This window comes from Glycine max, chromosome 17, assembly GCF_000004515.6.
Source record: "Glycine max cultivar Williams 82 chromosome 17, Glycine_max_v4.0, whole genome shotgun sequence".
In the NCBI taxonomy this organism is placed as follows: domain Eukaryota; kingdom Viridiplantae; phylum Streptophyta; class Magnoliopsida; order Fabales; family Fabaceae; genus Glycine; species Glycine max.
Window position 1 is genome coordinate 931,394 of NC_038253.2, and position 18,906 is coordinate 950,299.

The 18,906-nt window shown below is 33.1% G+C and overlaps 3 protein-coding genes and 1 long non-coding RNA gene across 5 annotated transcripts; 1 reads left to right on the forward strand and 3 right to left on the reverse strand.

The window, feature by feature from the left end:
* Positions 1 to 4,426: 4,426 nt before the first annotated feature.
* Positions 4,427 to 5,731, reverse strand: LOC106796750 (uncharacterized). The gene is made up of 2 exons (XR_001385733.2): positions 5,536 to 5,731; positions 4,427 to 4,713 (listed from the first exon to the last, which is right to left on the reverse strand). It is a non-coding gene; the product is annotated as an uncharacterized lncRNA (long non-coding RNA).
* A 1,328-nt stretch (positions 5,732 to 7,059) lies between these two features.
* Positions 7,060 to 9,913, reverse strand: LOC100809241 (aminomethyltransferase, mitochondrial). Of its 2 annotated transcripts, none has more exons than XM_006600239.3 (4): positions 9,621 to 9,913; positions 8,635 to 9,200; positions 7,955 to 8,073; positions 7,060 to 7,721 (listed from the first exon to the last, which is right to left on the reverse strand). In XM_006600239.3, exons 2-4 carry the CDS (start codon positions 9,190 to 9,192, stop codon positions 7,175 to 7,177), a joined length of 1,224 nt encoding a protein of 407 aa, XP_006600302.1. In that variant the 5' UTR covers positions 9,193 to 9,200; positions 9,621 to 9,913; the 3' UTR covers positions 7,060 to 7,174. The 2 variants fall into 2 exon arrangements, with proteins under 2 accessions (XP_006600302.1, XP_040867203.1); XM_041011269.1 differs by having other exon boundaries at positions 9,440 to 9,890.
* Positions 9,914 to 11,668: 1,755 nt separating this feature from the next.
* LOC100813904 (uncharacterized) lies at positions 11,669 to 13,843 on the forward strand. Its single transcript, NM_001255278.2, is given in 6 exon segments — positions 11,669 to 11,985; positions 12,081 to 12,200; positions 12,297 to 12,455; positions 13,024 to 13,196; positions 13,304 to 13,409; positions 13,617 to 13,843. Coding segments are annotated over 6 exon segments (837 nt in total). The 5' UTR covers positions 11,669 to 11,736; the 3' UTR covers positions 13,647 to 13,843.
* Positions 13,844 to 14,135: 292 nt separating this feature from the next.
* LOC100817094 (U3 small nucleolar RNA-associated protein 6 homolog) lies at positions 14,136 to 17,813 on the reverse strand. The gene is made up of 6 exons (XM_003549719.5): positions 17,062 to 17,813; positions 16,286 to 16,930; positions 15,567 to 16,016; positions 14,858 to 15,030; positions 14,574 to 14,757; positions 14,136 to 14,390 (listed from the first exon to the last, which is right to left on the reverse strand). The coding sequence occupies exons 1-6, from the start codon at positions 17,464 to 17,466 to the stop codon at positions 14,298 to 14,300; spliced, it is 1,950 nt and encodes a 649-aa protein (XP_003549767.1). The 5' UTR covers positions 17,467 to 17,813; the 3' UTR covers positions 14,136 to 14,297.
* Between the last annotated feature and the right edge of the window lie 1,093 nt (positions 17,814 to 18,906).

Here is an 18,906-nt window from a genome sequence, read left to right on the forward strand (position 1 = left end):
AAGAAAGTTAGACTTCTTAAGAATAATAAAAACTCACTAGTCAGGTAAACCAATATATATAGAGAGAGACTGATGGAAGTAGAGGTTATCAAGAATCTGTGACTCTCAAAAATTAATCTTTCATTTTTAATTACTTCCCTTCTCTTGCCATATCTCTTTCTTTTTTGAGAAATATTTTTACTTTTTTATAAAAAAAACTTTTTCTTAATTAATAACATTATTCAAACAAACGGGTCCTTAAATCTCACTCTAACACTTAAAAGAATATTGTGATCTCAAAATGAAATTAATTATCAAATATTCTATAGCAACAACATGACAAGTAATAATTAATTTATTAATTATAATGTTTCATATATTTGTATATACTTATGGCAGTTATATTGTCATTGTCTCTTGTCACCGATATTTTTCTGGATTTATTTTTTACGCAGTGATTCCAAAATCAATATCAAACGCAGCCTTGGCGTTCTTCGTTCTTGAATATCAAAATGGTGACAAGTCCACACAAACATATTTTGTCTAACGAAAGTCCAATTTCAAAATTAGCTGAGTGGAGCATTTTAGATAATTCAGTTGGCCAAAGACACTTCAAAAACTATACATAACATATATATAAAGTGGAAAGTTTTAATATTTCTCGTGTTTTTTTTTAAAGTCAAATAACATATTAATTAAAAGTAGAAAGATAAAAAAAAATTATCATGAATATAAAAATATATGACAGGAAATTACTGAGAATTCTATAAAGTATAATCAGAAAGTGCTCCTCGGATTAATTTGTCGAGAAAAAAAATTGAATTGGAATTAGGGAGAAAGAAATTATCGCTGTACTTCGTCTATGAGGCTTCGGTGTTGAAGTTGTCCGTCCACCTACCGCCACAGTAGCAAAAGATTTTTTTGTTTGTTTGAAAAAATTAATGACCCCGAATAGTCATCGCCATTGTATTGAATTTTTTTTTATTTTTTTGACGGTTCCATTGTATTGAAAATTGAATTAAGTAAAAGCTAGTGGCTGAAATAAAAAGGAAGAGTATGGTAGTAAGTAACAATAAATTATAACAGTACTAACACTTGTGTATAATAATGATATAAGGATGTTGGACAAAATTAGTTAATTGAAAGTTAAAATGTTAGTTTATTAATCTGATTGATAAAATTAATTGTTGAAGTAACCGAAAAATATAAAATAATAAAATAAAATTATTATTTATTTTAAAAAAGATAACAAGAAAATGAATAAATATATCAAAAATAAAAATAAAATAAAATATATAAGCTATAAGTTAATATTTTAAAAAATATTACTTAAAGTAGTATTTAAAAAAAACTAAAAATTACAAAAATAAATTATTTAACAAACAGTGAAATCAATTTTTTAACTAATATAAAAAATTAAAAACTAATTAAAATAGTAGCCTAATTCTTTTATTTGGTTTTGCTAGGCAATATTGAAGTGCAGCCATAAGGTTTTACTACGTCGCATGTTGAGAGTCCAACGGCTCGAGACAGTGGCTGGAAATTTTGAATAGACCAAGTCAATTAATTAAATTGGTCAGCATCATCAATCTTCTTATTTTGATTTGACTCTATTCCCTTCCGTTTTGGTTAGCTAGCTAATATAAATACTCCCATGCACCCTCATAAATAAATATCAAAGTAACCATATATATATATATATAAACACAAGCTAGCCAAACACAATAATATATTCTAAAGAAAACGCTTCAATTAGCTAGCTAGCCAGCCCCAACTCTTACTTTCATGGCTTATTCTATACAAACTTCAAGTCTAGTTTCTTCGTCTTTTTCTTGCAGAGTAAATGAAAGCATATGATGTTGTTTTCACTTACTTTCATTCTTTTTTGCACAGTTGTATCATGTAGAAACTGGAAAGTGAAGGTTTAGTTTTAAAGTAATGCATATTTTTATGGAAAAAAAATGGTTTCGTACACCAACCTCAGCTTATTTAAAATTTATTTTTGTTAATACCTGTGACAACTGTTCTATTTAAAATGTAAATCATTGACTTTTTAAGCCGCAAGTAGTGAGATCAGATGTTTGTTCTTTATTAAAGAAAAAACTTTGTCATCCACTTGATTTGTTCGAAATGGACTGCTATTCATGCGTTTGAGGTGGAGAGATAATTATGAATTGAACCCCAGTGAAATGTTCAAATTAAGATGAAATGGTTTCGTTTATCTCATGTTGTCACTTCTCTGCCTCTGTTTATAGTTTTATACTACACTCCTTGTATTTTAGTATTATACTATATATATTAAATATTAATACTTCTGGATTCAGTCATTATCTTTTTTTTCAAAATTAAGTTTACTAAATAAGTATAATATTAAATATTTTCTTTTTAATTCTATTTTTTATTTTTACCTGATAAGTATAATCTTACATATTGCTCCTTTTGAAAATATGTTTTAATATTTAACCTAAATTAATTATATAGCTGTGAAGACCGGCCTAGACCCATCGGTCCGACCGACCCCACATCAAACCGTTTAATATTAACCTAAATTAATTATACATTTAACCTAATAAGTATAATCTTACATATTGGTCCTTTTGAAAATATGTTTTTAATATTTACCGATAGTCTACAAGAGTATAGCTTGTTCTCGTGCTATTGGTGTTGACCTAGTTAACACTTGTGGCTTTGGGTCAATCCAATGCTTGGGCCTAGAATGACCATTATGGGATTTTCTTTCTACACCTAGTATTTTTTTTAATACACCCAGCAATGAGAGGAAAAAATAAAAAATATCTTTACATGTAATCCCATCCGATACATCCGAACGTGAAACTTACTGATCATCAATCCATAAGTCTCATATGAATCCGTAAGCCTCATACCAATCCATATGAATGATTTTTACGTAATTAACACAACACTCTAATCAACTGAACTAATAAGTCAATTATATTAAAAAATAATTAATAACATTATATATCACACTAAAATTTCTAATGTATATTTAACACACATATAAGTTTACATAATATATTTTATAACAATTAATTTTGATCTAATAATGTATTTTTATTGTTAATTCGTATAGACTATATGAAGAAAAGAAAAAAGGAAGGAACAAAGAAAAAGTAAAAAAGGATAAAGTTAAATTTTTTTAAAATATATTGTGTGTAGAATAAATTTGAATAGTGTAAGAAGAATAACCCTCATTATATGGATTATGTTGAAGCCCTATTCATTATAGTTGCTTCCCAAGCATGCTTTAAGCCTTTTTTATATAAATTTGGCATTTAGTTATTTTTCACCTTTGACAACAAATATACATAATATATATAAATAAATAAAAAAACTGAAGGGAGAGGATGCAATTACAAACTTCCATTTGAATACCTATAAAGTGGATGACATCATGAAGACTATAGCTGCACAAGCAATGGGTGAATCAATTATTTTGTTGATCAAAAGAAGGAAACAATAATGAAATTGTAGTATATCCTCAAAATAACTCGCTAATCCAATACAATCCTTAACAATTAACCAACTCATCATTTTTTAATTAATGACTAACTCATTATTTTGTCATTGCTGCCAAAACCATAATTTCATATTCTTATTTCAAGTGCTCTTGGTGGATTTTCCGATGGTGTTCAAAGTAGTAGCAATGACAATTCAATTGAAAATCATAAAAGCTTTAGATTAAAAGACTCTTAACAACTAAGATAACAATTAGTAATGTAAAGATATGATACTGGACATATTATATATGCATAAATAGTACATTAATTGACATATGATATGTGGAATGTCATTTCTTTTTTATTATTAATTATTATCTTAGTTGTTAAGAACCATTTAATCTAAAAAAATTATGATTTTTAATTGAATTTCCATTATCACTACTTTCAATAACACTAGAAAATCCACCAAGAGTACTTAAAAAGAGAACATGAGATTGTGATTTTGAAAGCAATGACAAAAGGATGAGTTAGTCATTATTATTAATAATAATAATAATAATAATAATAAAAGAAAAAAAAAGATGAGTATTAGTTGTTAAGGATTGTTTTGAACTAGGGAGCTGATTTAAGGATATGTTAAAAAATCAATATTGTTTTCTTATTTTTGCAAATAATTGATCCATCCATTTATTGTGTAATTACGCTCTTCATTATGTCATCCACTTCATATGTATTCAAATAAAAATTTGTAATTGCCTCCTCTTCCTATAGTTTTTTATATATATAATATCATATATTTGTTGTCAACTGTGAAAATAACTGAATGCCAATTTTTTTTTTAAAAAAGTTTTAAAAAACTAGTTTTAACAAGTTTAGATTTTAGAATTAGTTCAAAACCAATTAAATTTTTAAAATCAATTCGAAACTAGTTTAATACAAAATCAATTTAGAATTGGTTCTTCAAAATCAATTTGGGACTTATTCTCTAAACCAATTTGCTTATTTGAATTAAGAAACCAACTATTTTAAACAATTCAGTTCTGTTCAGTTTAATTTTTAAATAAATAAAACAACTAAATTTTGCACATCCCTACCAAAAGCTTTGCCATTGCCTCACACCAAACACTCATCCATCTTTGAACATTGTAGTAGTTGTCATCAGCACCTAGTAGCTCCCAAAACTAACACCAAATATATATTCCTCCTTCCACTGCCAAATAATTTGACTTTAGAACAACTGTGAAAGATTGTTCACCATTATTAGTTGTTGTACCTGAAAATTAGAAACACAAAAACCTTAATACAAGCTTAACATGTTAATAATATGATATTGTAAAGAACAATAAGCTTTTTAAGTTAAATATATTATAAATTGATAGATTGATCATGAGAATTAAACCTATTAAGTAATATATTGATAAATCAAAGGATTCCAAAATAAGAAAAGAAAAGTGATTTACCAAAATAACATAACAAATTGTGGGTAATTGATGTACTAATTCACAAATTTAAATAAGAACAAGTTGAGTTTTTGTGCCAAAACAGGGGAGCAACTATTTTTTTTTTCATATTCACTGAATTGTAATGCCAAGAAAAATGGAAGGGAAATATGGAACCCAAATTTGCTGATGAAGATTTATCTGTCAAACACATAAATTACAATTGCAAGTGCTTAGACACCAACATCCAGATACCTCTAGGATTACAACAAGAACGATATTCAATTCTAAGCCCATAACAACGCATACATCATATCATGTCTGTAATTTATGTCAATCTCAACTAAGACAAAAAGAAATAGCAATATTTATTTTCATTTGATCACTATTATTTAAAATTAAAAATAAGAAATAAATACCTAGAACCTATAAATCATTAAATCTACATGAACATTGGAGATTGAGTTCCAAATTTCCACCAATGCATCAATAAAAAATCATGAACCTTGATGATTTCCTAGAAAATTAGGACCAACAAAACCCACATTTTTTTCATTTAAATGAAGGAACCGAAAAACAATGATAAAAAATCCCTTTTAACCCAATATTCATTTTTGCGTTAAAAAATGAGTCAGTTTTTTGAATAACTTACGAACCCGAAAAAGGAATGGATGAAGTCTCTGCGAGGGAGAAAGGCACAACTTCATGGTTAAATATCTCGCATGAAGAGGTGAGAGAGGTGTCAATGAAGAACAATCGCGAGTAGTGTTTGATTATGTTATTTCTCCATGAAGAACAATCGATTAGGGTGAAAGAAGCATCGTTGTGGTTGCGGCTCTCCGAGGATTTTTGTCCTCTCTCAAATCTGACTAATGAATCATCCCATTCATGTTTTTATACGAAGACTAATATGCAAAAAATATTCCATGTTATTAGCGGATACCAAGTCAGTAATCTCAACCACATTTTTATTAATATATCTAACGGTTAATAAATATCAACTAGATAGGTACTTCATGTAGACTCCTTCAAAGAAAGGCACACCTTTTGCCCTAACTAAAGATGATACACCTTTGTACCACTAAAAGTCTAAAACAATTTAGTTTGTTTTGGTTCGATCAATTTTCTTAAAACAAAAATTGAATTTTCACGTTTCTACAACACTAACTCATCATATTTTTTTATTAATGACTAACTCATTCTTTTGTCCTTGTTGTGATAACCACAATCTCATATTCTCATTTAAAGTATTCTTGGTGAATTTTCTAGTAATGCTGAAACTAGTGAAAATGTGAATTCAATTGAAGATCATAAAAATTTTAAATTAAATGTACATGCTTTGTGAATCAGTGGTTTGAGATTTAGTAGTGTGCGTGCTTAGATTGATTGGTAAAAAAATAAAAATCAAGAGTTCTAGAAACTTGTGAGTAAAAAAAAAAAAACAGCTATAAGTAAACCAAATTGGTTTACAAAAAATAGTTCAACTCAAATCAAAATTATTTTAAAAAATAGTTCAGTTCATTTTTTCCAAACCTATTCAGTTTGATTCAAGCTGTTTTTTTTTTTTCTCACACGGGTAGCCTTTGGAGTTTGGAATGTCCAAAAGTGTTTATCCACTTGTGTTTTTGACTTTGTTTCATGTACCACTAATTGCTACATTTTCAAAAGAGAGTTATACAATTATAATGATGTACCATTATAATTTAGCAATATATAATTTAAAAAATTAATTAAGTTTTTAAATAGTTAATTATTTTAACCGTTATTATTTTAAATTAATTATTTTACTTATATTTAATTTTTTTGGTATTCCATTAAAATTTAAAACAACAACAAAAAAACTAATGTTTTTTTAATAAAAATAAAATTCTTAAAACAATATGTACTAAAATGAATTTTTCTAAAACATAATATATCAAAAGGAAATTTTCAAAACTTAATATGCCAAAATAACAAAATATTAAAACATAATCAACTAAAAGTGAAAAAAATAAAATTGAAAGTACCATAAGCGACGCATTGCACACGACTTGTTGAGTTTCACGGGTGTATAGTGTGCTGTTCTAACTTAATACTCGGCGGGAGAAAAATATCGGGAAATTTCAAGATAACATGCCAAATTAAACTCATGCATGTCAGAAAATTGATATAGAGTTATGAATGCAATTGAAAGCCTTGTATTTAAGACAATGACATTAAGTCATTAACAGTGACTGTAACACTCGATTATGGGAAAATTTGTCAACAAGGGAGAGAGCAATTAGGAAATGTTTAAGATATAAATACAGAAGTAAATCAGGAAGGCTTATAGTATTTTGTTGGTACAAATGGCATTTTTGTAACGACTCCTTCATTGGGTTTTCCCCGAATAATAATCTTTACTTTGGTGGCTGCCTTGTGCAATCCAGATTTCACATATCCCATGGCTATGTTCTTCTGGAGGCAAGGACTGAATCCACCACTGGTGATTTCCCCAATGTTGTTGCCTCCTTCATCTTGAATCTCACTGTGGCTTCTGGGAGGTGGACCAGAAGAAAAGAAACCAACACGCCTGATTTTAGGACCTTCTTCAAGCTGTTTCAGGATAACATCAGCTCCTAGAAAACCACCTTCTGCTCTCCTCCTCTTCCCTATAGCCCATGTTAGTCCTGCCTCAATAGGTGTAATGTGCTGTTCCATGTCATTTCCATATAAGCACAATCCAGCTTCAAGTCGCAGACTATCTCTAGCTCCCAATCCTGTCAATCTTACCTTCCCTTCAGATTTTTCCAGTATTGCTTTGGCAAGATCTACTCCATGCTCTGAAGGAACTGAGATCTCAAATCCATCTTCCCCAGTATACCTGAAAGTCCCAATCAAGAAAAGGTTATTATGCTTGGTACAATCAATGAGATTAGGCATGGTGTCCCTGAGAAACTCTGAGCTAATAACACAAACATGCAAAAATGAAATTAAAAAAGCTAGTGTATCTTGGAAAGGAAAGGCATGATAGCCAAAGTAATACAAGATGGAGTTTCATAACTCGGATGAATAAATTGGTGATGTTGGTGGAAGAAAATGACAAGAAAAGCATACCCTGTCCTGGTAAGAAAACACTCTGAGCCATTGATGTCCAACACACGGAACTCCCCAAAGTAGAGCTTGCTCAAATCCTCTTTTGTCAGGTGTTGAAGAACGGGGGCAGCAAGAGGACCCTGCACCGGTGACAATAAGAATCCTTTATTGATGTTACAGTAAGGAAACAATTCATTAATTTAAAATCCCCTCAATGATTTGTATATTTAACATGAGTACAAATCACCTTAACAAGTGAACTATGATCGCTTAATGACCACGCTAACAAAGTTCTAATATTTTTACTGTGGGGAAAAGATAACAAGCAACATGGCCAAAAGTATGAGACACTACAACAAAAGATAGAAAAAGCAGGTGATATGAAAGTATACTGAATAGTTTCCTAAATCATTCATTTAATATTTAATGCCTCTAGACTCTAGAGCACATTACAGGCATCGCAAAGTAAAAAGGATTGAGGAACGTTTACAAGAAAGAAAAAAAAAGATTGAAGTAAAAAATTAAACACATAACAAGTGAATGAATACTTCAATATTTGGTTTATGTTTCTCAACTAAAATAGAGATATCAAGAGAAAACCTCAGAAACAGCAGGAAATCGGTAATACATAACAAACAAAACAAGTTGAAGGTGTGTATTTAGCATGCATGATGTCAATGTAGAAGAGCGTTCTAAATGACCTGCAGAGCAAGTAGGGATCTCTCATCGTGGATGTGCCAAGACACATCACCACCTTTGGCCTTGAATGCTTTCATGTGTTCCTCAATATGAGCCAGATCTTTATCCCTGCAGCCAGCATTCACAACCAAATATATGTGGTCATCCGTCACCTTAGTAATTACTGAATCATCAATTGCACCTCCCTTTTCATTTGTGAAAACAGTCAACGTCCCAGTTCCAGGGGCAAGCCCAGCAACATCGGCAATGACCAGCTTTTCAAGGAATGGGGCAGCGTCCTTCCCTTTGAGGCTCAGCCCACACATATGGGAAACATCAAAGAGGCTACCATTCTCCCTACAGTTGATGGTAGAGTCCATGATTGAGTCCTTGTATTGGATTGGCATGCTCCACCCAGCAAATGGAACCATCTTCCCACCATGAGCAACATGGAAGTCATGAAACACTGTCTTTTTCAGCTCAGCTTCTGAGGCAAAACATCGACGAGCAACAGCCTTCTTATCTCCATGGGCAAGACGGCGAGTGATCGATTGCCCAAGTTGCCACAAGCCCCCCCTCATTTTCTAAGCTAAATATCAGACGAATGAATTATAAGGTTAAAATAACAAGTTATTGGAGTCACAAGATTTCATGTCATCCCTATTATGGGAAATATGGATATTATGGCACAAGACAGTACATTCTACCCGTTACATTTTGCAGAACTCAGAAATTAAATCAACATATCTGTGTAACATGGCAGATGATAAACAAGAATCAATCATACATCTAATGATAAAATGAGGTTGATCAAGAGCATCCACGTACCCAGAACGACAGAAAAACCATATCTCTGTAATTTTTCTAGATCTAATTATCAATTTGCAGATCATCACAAAGTCATTAGCTAAATAAAGGGATGAAAATGATACATATATATGTATATATTAATAAGCTAGTAATTGAGATGGTAAAATGCAAGTGAGAAAAAGAAGGGTAGAGCACTGACAAAGATTGGTTTGTTGTTGAGAATGAATGAAGCAACGGGGAGAGAAAGCTCTGCACTCTGCAGAGAGGAAGGCTTATCTATTGGACTTGGACATAAACATAAAGAGAAGAGATATATCTAAATAAAATAAAAAGCGGGAGTTGGTGGCTGTGAGGTGAGGGGATCCTCTTCCCAAATCGATAATACCACATCGTTAGTGAGTGGTAGAAGCACTACCAGACGAAATTCACTACTTCCCAATCTCTTTTCACTAATACATTCAATTACTTGGGAATGGAACTTAAAATACCACTATCTTGTATTTTTTATTATTTCATTGCAAGTTATTTTATATAATCACTATTTATTTCTCTTTCATCTATTTTAATTAAATTGATTTTTTTCTAGAATTATTAATTTTTTTGTGAATAAATTATTAATTGTTAATTAAGCATACTCATGAAAATAATATTTCTAGGCATAATATTTTTATAATTTTAAAAATAAAATGACTGTTATTAATAATCACAAACTTTGGATAATTAAGGTAATAATTCTTCTGATGTAGTAGCAATTTCACAGTCGAAAGGAAAGCAATGAAGTTGGTGAGATGGTCTGGTCATGAAAGAGAAGGAAAGCAAAAACTGTGGGAACTGACTTGAAAAGGTTTTTTATGACAAAAGTTTGAAGGAAGCAGTTCGGTGGTTGGTAGCTTTAAACTTGGTATAAAAAAGTAAAAAAAAAAAGGTTTAAATAATCTGTAGCTCCTTATAAAATAGGATTTTTTTATTTTACTTTAAGATTTTTTTATTCTAGTCTCCATTATTAAATAATAGCATTAGTTAATCTGATCTCATCAATATTTTTTAAACAAATAAGAATTTAAAAATATAGTTTATCAAAATAAATTACACATTTTGTATATTGTCTTTTCTTATATAATTACACATTTTTTTAATATTTTCATTTTTATCTCTCATATTTTTCTTGTCTCTTTAAAGTCTAATATTCAATACTATAAAGTATAACTAGACTTATAGCAATACAATTTAACTTCTCGACATGTTTCTTAATTTTCAGTGTTTTCCCACATTCACTAGGTCAAAGTTGTCTAATCGGCTCAGTAGCAATCCAGTTGAGGATTGATCAATTGCTTTAAGTGGTCATAATTCCTAAATTGTAGGAATGTTGGAGTTGCTTCCGAGTTGTGTTGCCTATTTTTTTTGTACAACAACTTTTAAATTCAAAAACCTTAAAAAAATGGTTGTTATCTTTCACTAACCACTTCTTTTATATTTTAGAAAGTGTTCACACAATTTGGACCTAAACAGAGTGGATCTTAACAGATCCCACTAATTTTGGGGTCAGTTATCAATTGATGTAAGGGACGGACTGTATGTATTTCTACTAATGCTTCCTGGAGTGTTTCGTTCTACAATTTCAGAATTGTTTCCCGCACTTCTCGAATGGTGATTCCGGAAATAATATGAAAAGGGCATGAAGCAATACAAGGAGTGCAGAAAGCCATTGTAATTTTTGCTTGCTTCCTGCACTTTGGAATGCAATGGTGAGAGTGCAGCAAACATCAGCAAGCTAGCCTGATCAATTATCCTAATTGAGTGGCCCAAATTGGTAATTGACTATCAAGCCCAATGGGCCTAAATTTTTTGTGCTAAGAAACTTATCTAAAAGATCAATAGATGTGCGATTGGATTAAGAAAATCTTTAGATTGTCACATATTAATTTGATAAACTATTTGAGCATCAATCATGTATGAGATAACAATAACATATTTGGAATCGATAATAAATATGTAAATAAAGCATATGGATGGCGGGAGCAGAAAAGAAAAACGCAAGAATGATAGTTTGGATACAGTACACGAAACGTAAGTGTTGCGCAGCAAGGGATTTATGATATTAAGAGTCGAAAGTCGAAAGCGATGGTTGGTAGCCGAAAACCATTCATATAATTCGTGGTTCCGCTGAAGCCCCGTTTCATAGATACTTTTCTCATTTGGTGTATCTGCTAAGCCTATATACCTTCAGGAGATTTCACTCTGCTCCCCAACCCCCTTTCCTCTTCTATTGATTACTACTTATTTTCAAGGGATCAATACAATATAATGGTTCAAACATGCTAACGGTGTATGCTCCCAGAGCAGTTCTAAAGTGCCATTTACACCAGGATTCAGCTTCTTCTCAACAACCATATTCATATCCATGCAAGATCAATAATAATGTTCATTTGGTGAATTGTAATCCTAAACCTTTTGGCACTCCTTGTACTAATATATCGTTTCATAGTTCCTCCTTCTCTGGGAAATGTGATAAGCTACAAAAGAGCCTTCATCTATTCCATCATGTTGCCACACATAAATGGCTGGTAACTATGCTTGCTGGATCATTTACTTGTGTTGTTTAGTTTATTTATCAATTATCATTGCTCTCGCTGATTCATTTTTTTCTCCCTTACTACAGTGTGGATTACAGGATTCCATTTCATCTGATGATGAGTATCGTTCTTCACGCAACATAGCCATCAGCTTGTTCAGGCGATACAGGAACTTCATTGATCGTGGTGGAGGGGACAATCTAAAAGTATTTCCATTGACATGCTTCCTTTGCACCCTTTATTGGTTCTTTCAATTCTTTATATTCCAATTATCAATTTTTGTTGTGTGTTTTCACTCTCAGGAGTTCATCACTGCCGGGGTAAATGCATATGCGCTAGGATGCACTGATGAAGGATTAAGGAAAGAACTTGTGGATATGAAGAATTCTGGGATCGAAATTGATGTAATGCAAAGTTATGGTGGAAGCACAAGCTTAAAATCTAAGATCATCTCAGAGGAGGTAAGTTCTAGTTTGTTTTTAACCAGCTATTTCTAATGCACGAATCATGATTATCCCGATAACTTCTTTAAAGGATCAGCCTTAAGAAGATTGTAAATTGTTAGAGCTTGTTTTTGTAAAGGAGGGAGCTGATTTTCTCCCTTCTGTCCACCAGATTCATAAAGACAGGCTTGCCTCTATATAAAGAGGCTAGTGCGTGTCTCAAGGAACGTTTCAATCCTGAGTATTATAGAAGCAAACAGTAACAGTAGTTATACAACTGATAGTTGTTCGTTAAGCTTGTTAGTTTGTTTACTCACACTGAATGGTACCATCCTAATTCCTAGCTGTCCTGTTAATTAGATGCTCCCATGCTTCCTATAATACACGTTCCCCTTTTATTCGATCATATTAATCAATCAATAACAATGATTTCCCACTTCTATGGAACAACCTCTCTCCTCTACGAGCTGTATGATGTGTGATTACGCCAAGTTAGTATCACCTGCATCATCACCAATAGCATTTACTTTATTTTGTTGGTCAACTCTGCTAGATCTCAGTTGCTTTGTTCTATGCTGTCATGCAGGTTGATGAATGCATTCTCTGGCTAAGCATTATATTCATCACCATCTTGTGTACACCCCAACCAACTATTGTTAGATGGTCATCTACAACTCCAGTCTCAGATGAAGTTAGACTTCAGTGGAAAGGCTTTTGTGCTCTTATAGCAAATGCATATTTTATGAAGGGAATGGCTTGGTGAGATGCCATCCTAGCATTTTTTCTTTTCTTTTCTTTATATGCTTCTAGTATTGTTTTTCCCCCAAAAGAACTTCACTGTATTGCTTACTATGTGTTTATGGAAGGCTTCCTGTAAAGACTCTTCAATTAGAACAGACGGCTGTGATGGGTCAGGCTGAGAAACCGTCAGTTGTTGCTAGCCGAATGCGTTTAGTCTTTAGCACACTTGAGGTTAGCAATTTATATTTTACGATCAATGTATGGAAACTATTGATTCGTTTACTGGATTTTTAACTTGTTTTAGAAAACGACAGAGGATCACATGCCTTTTTTTAGATGATTATTCTTTAATTTAATGTCCTGCGAGTCTCATGCTCATCATGATACACTGTTATCAAAATAAAAAAAGAATTTCATGCTGTTATTTGACTGTTGCAGGTAGTGAGTCCACAGTGGCCAAGAGCATAGACCATGGGATCATGTTAAAACTGGCTCTCAATCATTTCACGTTGAGTTGTATTCCATATTTGCTAACAAATGTAGCAATATCATGCCAGAGAGGATATTAAAAAGGAAAGAAAAGAAAAAACTGGATTTCTATTTTGTATGTTATCAAAGTGAGACATTATATATTGCAATTTTAGTGCTATACTAAGTTAGAGGAAGGCTAATTATCAATTGGTCCAAAAAAAAACAGTATTGTTTCATTCATTTCATTTTCTCTTCACACGTTTATTTTTTTCATAATACTTTCCATTCGTCTTATATGATCAACTTCGCAACCATTCCACCCGCCATTTTTTATGCCTACACACGGTACCTTGACACAATCATATATTTGACAGTTTTTAAAATCACGGGCTCCAATTGAATACGAATATATACATACGATGCATTTAACATTCTCATTAACGTGACCCAACATACGCAAACAAGGGTGCAATACAGTTAATTAGCTTTTTGGAGAAAAGGAGGAAGCTCTATTCCTCACCTCTTGGGAGGAAAAACAAATTTGAGTCTAGATTAGACTTGTCGAAAAGAAATTTCAGAAGAAAACTCAAATAAATAAAGTGGTCAAAATTGAACTCCAATAGCCATGGTCGTAACTTGAAAATATTATCACATATCTGGGGCAGTGACAAATTCACTAGCATCTTTGAGTACTTTCCTTGCACGCCAATAGATAGCAGTAGCCTTTTCTGATGTTCCCATCTGCATTGACAACTCCAAAAAAATAAAGTCATGGATGCATCATTGAAATTGAATGATAAACTATATGCTACACAAAGGTACACAAACCAAATCCAGCAAAGAATTTAAAAAGGAATAGGAGACCAAACATGTTTTGTCAATTTCACCAATACCACAAGGGGGAAAAAGGAAAAGAAGGCCTACCTTGATCTCTAGGCGATAGTAATCTTGCCACAAGCTGACATTTTGGTCATATGTTGCAAGTGAAGATTCATATAATTTCCTGGCATTTATAAGACCATCTTTATCTCCTATTGATGCAAGGTTTGTTTCCAGGTCAATGCAACGTCTATATAAAGCAAGACCAGGAAGCGGTAAAGCTAGAAATCTGCAATGATAGCCAATTGAGGAATTTTAGATACAAGAAGGAAAATCCCCTGCGGAAGCATATTTTGGTAAGCAACCTGAGCTATTTCCACTGCACATACCGTTTATAGATATCTCTGGTCTTCTGAATTCCATCCTTTTGAAGTATAAAACTTACAATAGCAGAAGAAAGGGAAAATCCATTTTCACTACCACCATCTCTGACCAAGGTAACAACAGAAATCTCCACCAATTTATCAAAATATCGTCTTTGATTTGCATAGAATTTAAGAGCCTGTATTGAGTGAAGGTTAGAAAAATAAACTGATTTAAGAACTTTGTGGTTTCAATATAATGCAAATAGTTCAAGTGAAGGAAAAAACAATTCAAGCTGAACTGAATAATGATAAAAATGCATGAACAGTTAATAACCGAGAATGTAGGAGCTAAATAGAAAACTTTTCAGCAACAAGAGAAATAAATCAATGGCCAACAACTATTTTTTCAGTACCATGAATCACTACTTTAGGTCTTTAACAATAAGCAGTAAACATTGAATATTTGAATCTTCTCTAGGAAAAAGCATATGGATATGATATTGGAAAAAGAAAGCCAGATAATTCTAATCAAGACACTATTCAAAAATCCAATGATCAAGGAAGAAAGAAATATTGTATAAATTAAACCATTGAGGCAATGGATATTTGTGTAAAAAATTATTTGATTCAAGCAGATTTTGTACAAGGGCATACATATCCCACTGAGAGCAAAAAAAAAAACGACAGCTCACCGAGAGCACAAGAAAGAAAGACATAGGTGGTGACAATGTACCTTTAGCCACAAGTTCTCTGATCTTGAAACAGACACTTTCATCAAAATTTGTTGAAGGAGCTCAAAAAGGGATTGCAAATCAGCATCACTTGGTGAAGAAGAACTTCCTGTGATGCATCTAATTTCTATGGTAATCCTTAATCCCCATAACTCTACCGATTCTGCAAGCTTTCCACTGCAAAGCTTTGCTGCCAGTTTTTGGGCCTCATCCAGCTGTCTCAATTGCAAATGTAAGGACACATGCTTGCATGCAAGATCTTCAGTAATGCACCCCATGCTTTCAGCCCTTTCGTATATTGACAGGAGATGTGATATATAGTTTACAGCACAACCTGATGACCCATTTATATCAGTTTCTCCTTCCTTAGGAGCTATAATATCTGTTAGAAAATTTGCATACAAACTAAACATAGTTCCTGATGGCACATTTTTCAAAGCCTCCTCATAAACCTACAAAACAGAAAAAGGCCCAAGGTTCACTACACCAACAGGCACACAAGAAACAAAGAATCATAGGCATTATCACTATCTAACAATTACTATTCCTAGAGCAGGGATACAATTAAAATTAAAATAGGATTACCATAGTAACCTTCATCATCAACATATGCCTATTTTTCCTAGTTTCAGGTTAAAGCAATCATAAATCTCAGTCGCTAGAAAAACATTACTCAAATACCATACACCCTATGGTTTCAGTAGTTCTCATAGATTCATACCTGAACTGCCTTTTCCACCTGAGGAATTATGCCCTCCTCACTTATCTCCAGATCACATTCATGCCTTGCGAGCCAGTCCCAAAATTCCGGTTGTGTAGAAAAATCCCTCTTCATGTCATTCAATATCTCCTTGCACATATCTTCATAATGTGACAAGTTTGTACCCTCCAATATTTCAAATAACCGCTTCCTAAGACTGAGACTTGAGGGGACAGCTTCAACTGCTCCACTATAGACAGTTTGAAAAATATTCATACCATGTTCTTCAAACAGTTCCTGCTTCTTTTCTGATTCATCACTTCCAACATTTGCTCCACCATCATCATCCCCTCTTTTGCCAAGAGGCATAAACAACTCACTGTTTTCATCCCTCCAATGTTTTTCATCAGAACTCCTAGGATCACGGGTGAGAGTTCCTTGATCCTCACCTAAAGCAACCTTGCGTGCCTTCAACTTATTAAGGTAAGTAAGTTCCATCCGAAGATACTCGACCCAAAGGTCTTCGGAAGTTGGACAAACTCTGAGACCTTCCTGCATCAAAGCACGAGCAGCCGCAACATTCAAGTTATGATCAAATTCCCAAGCCGCAGCATAAATCCAAACTCCCGGAACCTTTGGATGAAACCTAATAACATTCGCCAAGGCCTGCAAAATATTCAAAAAAAAATTATTCAAACATACACGTAAATATATACATACACACAACACACTTACATACGAACAGTCATACATGACAGAAAAAGCAACCAAAATAAATGGAGAATGGAGTAGCACACCTTCTTCATCCTGCCATTCTTTCTGAGCCTGCAAAACTCGAGGTAGCAAAACCAGAGATCGATATCGCCTTTGTAGCGCTTCAAAGCTAGCTCGTAAATGTCCATAATCCTGAGCAATCCAGCGAAATCGGACTTGGACTTCTTGAGCTTCTTGTTGCCTTGCTTCATCAATTCGCGCGCCACGGACTTCTTGCGAAGCCTGCGGAGGGCGTCGAGCTGAGTCTCGTACTCCACGTAGGCCAAGAAGTCTTGCTTCAGAGGACTCGGACGCTTCAGCCGGTACTCGAACTTTCGGCGCTGCTTTACGATCTCCGCAATCTCGCGCCGGCTGAAGAGACCACGCTGCTCGAGGTCGTCGAGCTCATCCACCATGCGCTCCAACCGGTACTGCACCACGTCCGCCATGGCTCTTCGCTACGAACACCGTCAACGGAGGCAACTGCGGCGGAGACGGAACGATGCTGCCTTGTGTTTAGAACGTGAGTAGTGTGGGAGGGAGGGAGGTTGAAGAAGGGTTTTGCAAGTTGGATCTCTTATTAAAACCAGCCCAACTATTGCTACAGCCCGTAATATGGGGTTGGGCCTTATTAGGCTTCATTATATATCTGTTTCTTACTACTTGGGAGACGGAAGGAAATTACTTAGCGCATCCAATTGTTTGCTTGGTGCACGCCCAGAACTCCTAATATCCCATTTCTATCCTTTCTCCTCCAAAAAAAAACCCTAGCCACCTCTGTCCCAAACCTCCATGACCACCGAAACCAACCCCACCAAACATCACCATTGCAACCACCCCATTAGTACCGAATATATTTTATTCCTGGGAAAGACATAGTCCCAACAGAGAAGATAGGAAAAAATTATTCCCATGGGACAATAATATTTTTTCATGAATGAAAATTGATATACACCCTTTATTAAACATTATCCCACTATTCTTTCATTATTGATAAGTTCTCAAATTTTTTCTAATCCAACAAATTTCGTTCTACCAAATTAATATTCCCGCAATTTTTTACCACCAATTTCATTCCTAAAAATTTTTCCATAATTTTTTTTTTTACTCCAATGTTACTCTTTTAATAGACAATTTTTGTTCCTCTTTCAATTATTGTGATTGTCCAAGTAGGAGTTCTGATTTTCTCTTTCAAGAGGCATGCGACATGTGTATTCATATGTAAAAAATAGAGTTAAAAATTCAATCTTTCTTTGACTCACAAATTGTTTTCCATATGTTCACTTGTCATATTGTAATAAGAGAACTTTTTTTTTAATATTTTCAGGAAAAAATAATTCAACGAAACACATGTTTTAATTATTCTCGGAAACATAAAAAATAATCTCAATCAATAATAATAGTTAACCAAACACATTTTTAATAATATACAAAGATAACATTCTTAGTAAAAATCATTTCTGAGACTAAAAAAATTATCAGTAAAACAAAAGCAAACTAAATGTTTTAAACAACATCAAAACTATATTTTTAGAATGATATTTCATAAAGTAATAACATGTTTCTTAGATTCAGATTCCCTAAATCAATTCTGAAACCATATTGAAAGCCAAAACAACATATAGTTGCATCTACTTTTTCAATCTTTTAGCATGATTTCTTTCCTAAACAAAACCCGTGATCTTAGGATTGTTTATAAATCAATATATTCAATAAATTATTAATTTTCTACTCAATGATTGTAATTTGTAAATATATTTTTCTGAGATATGTCCCTCTGTCCCTCCCTCACATGCATAGCTGACTTTTTTGCTCTATGCCAACATATAATGATGAACCCAAAAAGAAAACGCAGATTGGGTCACGAGCACGTTCAGGACAATACCGCA